The following is a 7,624-nucleotide window of genomic DNA, read 5'->3' as shown; positions in this document are numbered from 1 at the left end:
CTCACACCTCAGCTTCCAAGGACTCATTACTTATCATTCCATCAGAAAGGTCCAGAGACTGGGTTTCCAGCAGCTACATCCCCTCTAGCTGACCTCCCAGTTAGGGCAGTTAAGACAGGGTGGGACAAAGGTAGGTGCCTATCTGCCCAGACTCAGTCCTCAAAAAGAGACCAGGGTCTCCACCAGGAACATACCCTTTCCCTGCCCTGTTCCACACTCCACTGGCCCACAGCCCCACAGTTCTCTCACCCTCTTGCCATGTGTGCTCTGAGAGGTGGTTCTTTTACTGATCACAGAGAAAATTAATGTAGAAATATAGGCTGCTTGGTGATACACCCAATGTGTGTGTCCATGCTATGTGTGTTCATGTGTGTGTATGCATGCTCACATGAGCATCTGAATTAAGGGATGTGTGTGCACATTGAATCATCAAAGACAAAGACATTGGATTGTGCTGTTTATTGAGGGTGCAACAGAGAAGTGAATGGTGCTGCCTCTTTTCTGCTTCTGGATGCAGGCAAGCCAAGGAAGAAACCCCACATTGTCTTTGTTCCCACTCAGAATAAGCCATGAGACTGAGCAGGTGGAGTGGAGACTGGGCCCCTCTAGGTTGTTTGTTCTCCAGTTTTCCTTTCCAGGAATAGAGCCAGTTCTTAGCATAGACAGGAGCTGAGACAAAGGCCCAGAGTGTATGAGGGCCTGGGTCTGAGACCCAGGGAGCCAGGCAGAGTAGTTAGCCATGGAGCCGGAACAGGCTGGGCAGAAGACAGAGGGCTGGGATACCGCCAAGGAGGTGAATACCAGGAGGGTACAGGCAGGAATTTCACCAAGCTGGGAAACCCAGACCTGTCCAGGCTCAGGAAGACAGGCTGGGAAAGTGGGGTGGCCAAGACCAGTGCTAGCATACTGGATCAGGACCAGCAGGGTGAAGACAGAGCTGACAGTGGCAGAGAGTAGAACACCCATTCAGGAGGTGGGAGTGCTGGGGGCTGCAGGCAGGTGGGATGTGTCTGAGAGGGCATAGCATGAGAGCCAGAGCTAGGGTCATGGGCCGCAAGACAGCATAGGGCAGCCCTCTCTACCGACTGGCTTTCTTGGAGGGGGCAGTCAGGCTGGAGCCCTTCCCCACGGTATCCTTGTAATCACTGGCACTGCTCCGGCTCCTGCCTTCCCCGCCACGGATGCTGCACACTCCAGAGATGCAGCTGGTGCTGTTGGCCACATAGCCACCGCTGACCGTGCTGGGCCGGAAGCCATAGCCACTGCCGCCACTGGTGCTACTGATGATGGCTGCAGAAGAGAGCCAGGGTTGAGCTGGGAGAGGCCTCCTTCTTAGAACAGTGGGTTGGCTGAAGGCCCTAGTTGCAGCCATCCCCTCCCCTAGAGGAGAGTATCCTAAAGGTGACTTCCCCTTGCCCTGTTGTTGGCTATTCTACTTACACCTGATCTGGCCGAGTCTTGCCCCATGAACACTCAGAGACCCATCTCCTTGGTTCAGGTACCCATGCACCCACCTGTCCTTTGAGATACCCACCCATTGCCCCTGTCCTAGACACACACCCACTGCCCCTTCTATTAGCCTCTTTCCCAGCCTCCAACCTCTCCTTCCTTTTAGCTGTTCCACAGATGACATCTTGGTGAAGCTCTGGTTTAACTCTTTTAGCCCCACTGAAAATTTAGAGATCAATACTTACCTCTGAGTCCCCCATTCTCTAAATCCCTCAGGCTCCTCTCATCCCCAGCCCAGGTCTCATGGCTACTTGCAAGCTCCACTACCCAAGCCTTGCACAGACCCATAGATGATTTATTTGCAACATGCCCTTTGCTTCTCCAACCCCCATGGCTCTAGCCCCCGCTAGTGCCACCCCTGGGAACAGAGACAGAGCGATGAGGATAAGAGCCCAGACTGGGAGTGTGGGAGACCTGATTCTGGCTGTGGCTCTGCTATCTGGCTTTGTGATCTCAGCTAAAGCCTTTCCCTCCCTTGTTCTCAGATTCTTCATCTATACACAAGGTACAACTAAGGATTGGCCTTTGGAATCAATGGATAACTCTGATTCTATAATCTTCAAAGTATTAAGTACTTACAAATGCTGACAGGGGAGGGAAATTCTCCTGACATCCTGTTAAGGAGAGAAATAAAATAATAAAGAACAGTCATTCAAATCAGTCTTTTCAAAGCTACTACCTTATTGGCCAGATATAGGTTTCTAAACCCCATGGGTACTTGTGGAAATTTCAAGGCATCTTTGACAGGAGCAGAGCTTGAGAAACCTTGGGGACTATTCCTGAAGCTCTGGGGTAACCAGGCAACATTCCCAATCAAACAACAGTTTGCGAGAGGTGTGCTTTTGGAGGCAGACACCCATGTCCTGGTGTTGGGCCCACACGCAGAGCCTGCCTATCTCCCTAGCACACTGGGGAGCTGGATTGGCAGCCTGTGAATGAGCTCAAGCTGCATCAGAATAGGTGGAGAAGATGGAGCAAGAAAGCCTAATAGACAAATGAGGTTTTTACAGGGAAGGTGCATGGGTTCTTCCTGGTGTACCCAGGGAAGTTCTGAGGACTGAATGAGCTAGTCCACACAGCACGCCATAGAGCACAGTGCCTGCTGTGGAGTAAGCACTCATAGTGTGCTGTGAATGGGTACTACTCATAGTCATTAATTGCTGTATTTCTATCATCACCATCTCCCCACTCCCCCAGAACTCATCTTTTATTAGATGTGTTAGACTTTCTCCTTTGGTTCTTTCCAAATCCTTGGGACACCTGCTGTCAGAGCACACCCAACTCACCTGCACTCTTCACTCTCCAGCAGCTTGCGGTAGGTGGCGATCTCCATGTCCAAAGCCAACTTCAGGCTCATGAGCTCCTGGTACTCACGCATCATCCTAGCCAGCTCTTCCTTGGCCTGGTGCAGGGCACTCTCCAGTTCGTCCAGCTTGGCCCGGGCATCCTTGAGAGCATTATCCCCACGCTGCTCAGCATCAGCGATGGATGTCTCCAAACCAGAAATCTAAACAAGGAATTGGACACCTCAGAGACCTGGAGAGGCTCCCTGAAATCATCCATACCCAAATCTCTTCAGTCCTTAAGATCCTGGGCCAGAGAGACCACCCCCACCCCATAGACCACCATATTTCTCTTCTAGTTGGAACCCTTCTGGGAATGGCAAGTCCTTCTCCAGCTCTAGTTCCACTCCCCTGTGCTTGGACATTTGTGATCATGGGAAATTGTGCACGCTGTGGAGTAAGCACTCATAGTGTGCTGTGAATGGGTACTACTCATAGTCATTAATTGCTGTATTTCTATCATCACCATCTCCCCACTCCCCCAGAACTCATCTTTTATTAGATGTGTTAGACTTTCTCCTTTGGTTCTTTCCAAATCCTTGGGACACCTGCTGTCAGAGCACACCCAACTCACCTGCACTCTTCACTCTCCAGCAGCTTGCGGTAGGTGGCGATCTCCATGTCCAAAGCCAACTTCAGGCTCATGAGCTCCTGGTACTCACGCATCATCCTAGCCAGCTCTTCCTTGGCCTGGTGCAGGGCACTCTCCAGTTCGTCCAGCTTGGCCCGGGCATCCTTGAGAGCATTATCCCCACGCTGCTCAGCATCAGCGATGGATGTCTCCAAACCAGAAATCTAAACAAGGAATTGGACACCTCAGAGACCTGGAGAGGCTCCCTGAAATCATCCATACCCAAATCTCTTCAGTCCTTAAGATCCTGGGCCAGAGAGACCACCCCCACCCCATAGACCACCATATTTCTCTTCTAGTTGGAACCCTTCTGGGAATGGCAAGTCCTTCTCCAGCTCTAGTTCCACTCCCCTGTGCTTGGACATTTGTGATCATGGGAAATTGTGCACCTCTGCCCTCCTGAGACTGTGGTCAACTGAGCACCATGTCAGTGCAATGCAGAGACATTTCCTTAGCCAAAGTGTGCCAATGATACAAAATGAATAAGGAGAAGATTGGCTTTCTGCTCTTGGGTCATGCAAGGTCTGGGAGGAGAGAGCATTGGAGTGTGGAGTATAGGAGCCAGAACAGAGGCTGTCCATGTGCAAGGGCCTGTAGCTGATGAGGGTGGGGAAGGAGATGCCCCAGAAACAACAACTATTTGCTTAGTGCTTACTGTATGCCTGGCACTGCTCGGCACTGTACATACCACTCACACACCTTCGCTCAGTCATCACAACACCCTATTAAGTGAGGACAAGTACTTTGTCCAATTGGGATCACAGAGGAACTGAGTATTACTTCCATGGCAGAGTTCACAGAGCACTAGACAAGAGTCAGGAGACCTTGGACAGCTGTGCAACCCATTTAACCTCTCTGAACCTCAGTTTTCTCCCCCATAACAATGAGGATGGAGGCTGTTGCCACTCATGGTCTCTGTGAGGAGAAACTGTGATAAAATGATAGGTGCTATGGCTATTATTATATACATGGGTATGGTGTCTCTGCCTACTAAAGCTGGGGCTACATCCTGTATTCCTCGGAGCAACCCCTGAAAGTCCATAATAAGGCACTTCAATGAGTATTCCCTGAGCCCATTTCTCATTACCAATCGTTAAGTGAACAAGTGTTTATTGAACTGCTACTATGTGCTAGGCATGGTACTAGATGCTGGAGAAACAACAGGGCAGCCAGCTCCCTGCCTTCTTTAGCTAGTGAGGTGGGGAGTCAGGCAGGCATGAGGCAACTACAGAATGTGTGACAAGTACAGGAAAACACAGGGGCCAAGACAGTGCAATGTGAGTGTGTGAGCAAACCAGACTGACACCATCCTTGTCCCCCTCCCCCCCGCCCCAGTCTTCTACTGTTTGAGTTCAATTTTTATCTGGGGCAGTCATTCATACTCTCTGAGATTAACAATAGAAAGTCTAGGATTCTTGGATCTTTAGACTACAAGGCAGTTTGCTTTCCTAGCCCTTAACAGTACGGAGGTTAACTGACCTCAACTTTCAGCCCCAGAACATTCATGCCTTTCTCCCAAATTTGCCAGCGAGTTCCTTAAAAATTACAACTTGCTAGGGAGGGTGTGGGTGAGGAGCAGCAGCCTTGAGCATGGGGAAAGTAAACCTGAAGCTGCCCCCATGTGAGAGTCAACCTCCACTGGGACCCATCTCCTGTTCTGCACGTTACTCTCTGATATTAAACTTTTCTCAAACCCTCTAAGGAATTTTCTGCTTTGCTTTTTAGTCTCAGAGCACAGCCAGATAAGCACATTACTGAGTGGGTTGTCAGGGTGTGTTCTAGCCTAACCTGGAGGATGAGAAAGAGCTTCTCGGGGGAAGGGGCTTCAAAGCAGAGGTCCTTGGAGTGAGAAGATGATGGGGTCCAGAGATATTCTGCTCCAAGTGTTTGAGACAGTGACCTCATTGACCTCTTCCCTTCTCCCAGGTAGAGACAGGGAGGGTAACAGTCTCAGACAACTCATCTACCTGCCCCCTCGTGCTCACTTGCCCTTGGCCACAGGCCGTGGTCCCCTTACCTGCTTCTTCACGTTCTCAATCTCTGAGCGGATTCTCTGGATGAGCCGAGTGAGCTCTGAGATTTCATTCTTGGTGTTTTTGAGGTCGTCCCCATGCCGGCCAGCTGCCAACTGCAGCTCCTGGAACTGGAGACCCCAAGCACAGAGCCATAGATGAGCATCACAAGTGTGTCATGGGAGGACATGATGCTTCAGGGTGACATCAGAGGGTCAGGGCACAATGGGCCTGTACCTGGACACCACCTCTGCCCTGGGCGCAATCAGGTCCAGCCCTCATGCCTAATGGCATCGGCTTCCCTCCAGCCTCAGCTCAGCTCACCTTGGTCTGGTACAATGCCTCAGCCTCCGCTTTGCTCTTCAGGGCGATCTCCTCATACTGGGCGCGGACCTCATCAATGATGCTGTCCAGGTCCAGGTTCCGGTTGTTGTCCATGGACAGGATGACGGACATGTCACTGATGTGGGACTGGATCTGAGCAATCTCCTGCCAGGGAAACAGGGATAGCCTTTCCGCTCGATTCTCTGACCTATAACTTCCCCAAGCAAGCTGAGCTAATCCTAGTGATGCCTAGAAGGCCTAGAAGCCCAGTGATGCTTAGAGGCCTGGAACCTGAGGTTGTTGCCTCCCTGGGCAAAGCCGGTTCCTTGCTGGGCCCCAGACAGAGTCCCACTGCCATGGAACAAGGGTCTGGTCCATCCCTTTCCTACTTACAAGGTAGAGACTGGGGAGCCAAATGGTGCTAAAAGGGGAGATGAATAGCTAGCTAGGAGTGTCTCTGAGAGCTCAGGCCTCTGTGTCTCTCCCAGTTTCCAGAATAGAGTTTTTCTCCCTGGCTGCCCTCAGGAGAATGGAGCAGAAAGACACACTTACGGCTTCAAAGAGACACTTGAAGAACTTGATCTCCTGGTCCATGGATTCCACTTTGGACTGCAGTTCCACCTTATTGGCATAAGCAGCGTCCACATCCTGAAAGACACCCCAGTCATCCCCAGTCACTGTGGGTGCAGCCTAGGAGGCAACCTTTCCCCAGCTCAGGGGTCCTGTACAGGAGCAGAATCACATTCTTTGTGTGGCTTGTAGAAAGGGAGATGAAGAATTAACAACCCAGCCCCAACCCATCATCCCAAGAGTTTTCTCCCTCATCAGGAACGTGGTGCCCCTCTAAGGAAGGGAGCCCCAGCCTGGCTACCGTCAGAGGCACCTCTATGCTATCAGAGCCAGCTCCCATGGCTCCAGGAAAGCCCCTTTGTGTTGTCTTCTGTTTTCTTCACTGTGCACACACCATGCCCACATTAAGCACTCAGGAGGCAACCACCCACCCATATCCTCCATACTACTCTTTTTTCTGAGTAGTTCATCACGGTTTTCCCTCCTTCACCTCGCTATTCCTGAGCCAATTCACCCTGAGACTGAGTCTCACCCAATTCAGTTGAGACTGCACATTGGCAGGCTCGGCTCCTCCTGGTCCCAAGTAGACCCTGAACTCAAGACCTGCCTTCTCCTCACCTTCTTGAGCAGCACAAACTCGTTCTCTGCAGCTGTCCTCCTGTTGATTTCCTCCTCGTACCTGTGGGAATGTCAGGGCTTGTTGGTTAATCCATCTCACTAAGAACCTTTGCCCAGCATGTGGCCCAGAGGACACCGTGCTGGGGGTCACAGAGTATTGGGTCAGTAGAGTCAGCCAGGTAAGGAAGGCTTTCTGGAGGAGGGAATATAGTAACCAAGGTTGGAAGAAGGAGATCATTAAAGATCCTTGGAAAAGGAGGAAGGAGCATTAGTGTAAATACTCTGCTAGAAATCTCAGAAGAAGCAAGAAGCAAGTTGTTCCCCTAATGTGAATAAAGCCTTAGAAGTGTCAAAGTGCTTCCACATGTCTTTCCTCAGCTACTCCTCACAGTATTCTGGGAAGTAGACAGTAATATCCTTTACCAATGAGCACCCAGAAGCTCTAGGAACATGTGAGTGGTTTACCTGAGATTTTCCTTACCCCAGAGCCAGAGTAAATCCTCTGACCACTGGCCAGCTAACTGGACATTTTTCCTAAGTGTCAGATCAGAGGCTGGAGGTGCAGGGAGTGAGTTCCAGCGTTTACTGGGGTGATTCTTGTTGATAAGACCAGGAAT

The 7,624-nt window shown here is 50.9% G+C and overlaps 1 protein-coding gene across 2 annotated transcripts in view; it reads right to left on the bottom strand.

Moving 5' to 3' along the window:
• Window positions 1–1,078: 1,078 nt before the first annotated feature.
• KRT71 (keratin 71) overlaps window positions 1,079–7,624 on the bottom strand; it is a 10,678-nt gene continuing 4,132 nt past the window's right edge. For both annotated transcript variants that reach the window (XM_006141602.1, XM_027776695.1), the window contains exons 4-10: window positions 7,008–7,068; window positions 6,372–6,467; window positions 5,820–5,984; window positions 5,501–5,626; window positions 3,427–3,647; window positions 2,089–2,123; window positions 1,079–1,290 (exon numbers count right to left, since the gene is read on the bottom strand). In XM_006141602.1, the coding sequence (XP_006141664.1) occupies window positions 1,079–1,290; window positions 2,089–2,123; window positions 3,427–3,647; window positions 5,501–5,626; window positions 5,820–5,984; window positions 6,372–6,467; window positions 7,008–7,068 (916 nt within the window). The remainder of the gene's footprint in view (window positions 1,291–2,088; window positions 2,124–3,426; window positions 3,648–5,500; window positions 5,627–5,819; window positions 5,985–6,371; window positions 6,468–7,007; window positions 7,069–7,624) is intronic.

Source organism: Tupaia chinensis, unplaced genomic scaffold (assembly GCF_000334495.1).
Source record: "Tupaia chinensis unplaced genomic scaffold, TupChi_1.0 Scaffold000059_1, whole genome shotgun sequence".
Lineage (NCBI taxonomy): Eukaryota > Metazoa > Chordata > Mammalia > Scandentia > Tupaiidae > Tupaia > Tupaia belangeri.
Note: the sequence above shows the minus strand (reverse complement) of the source record. Positions and strands in the feature narration are given on the sequence as shown.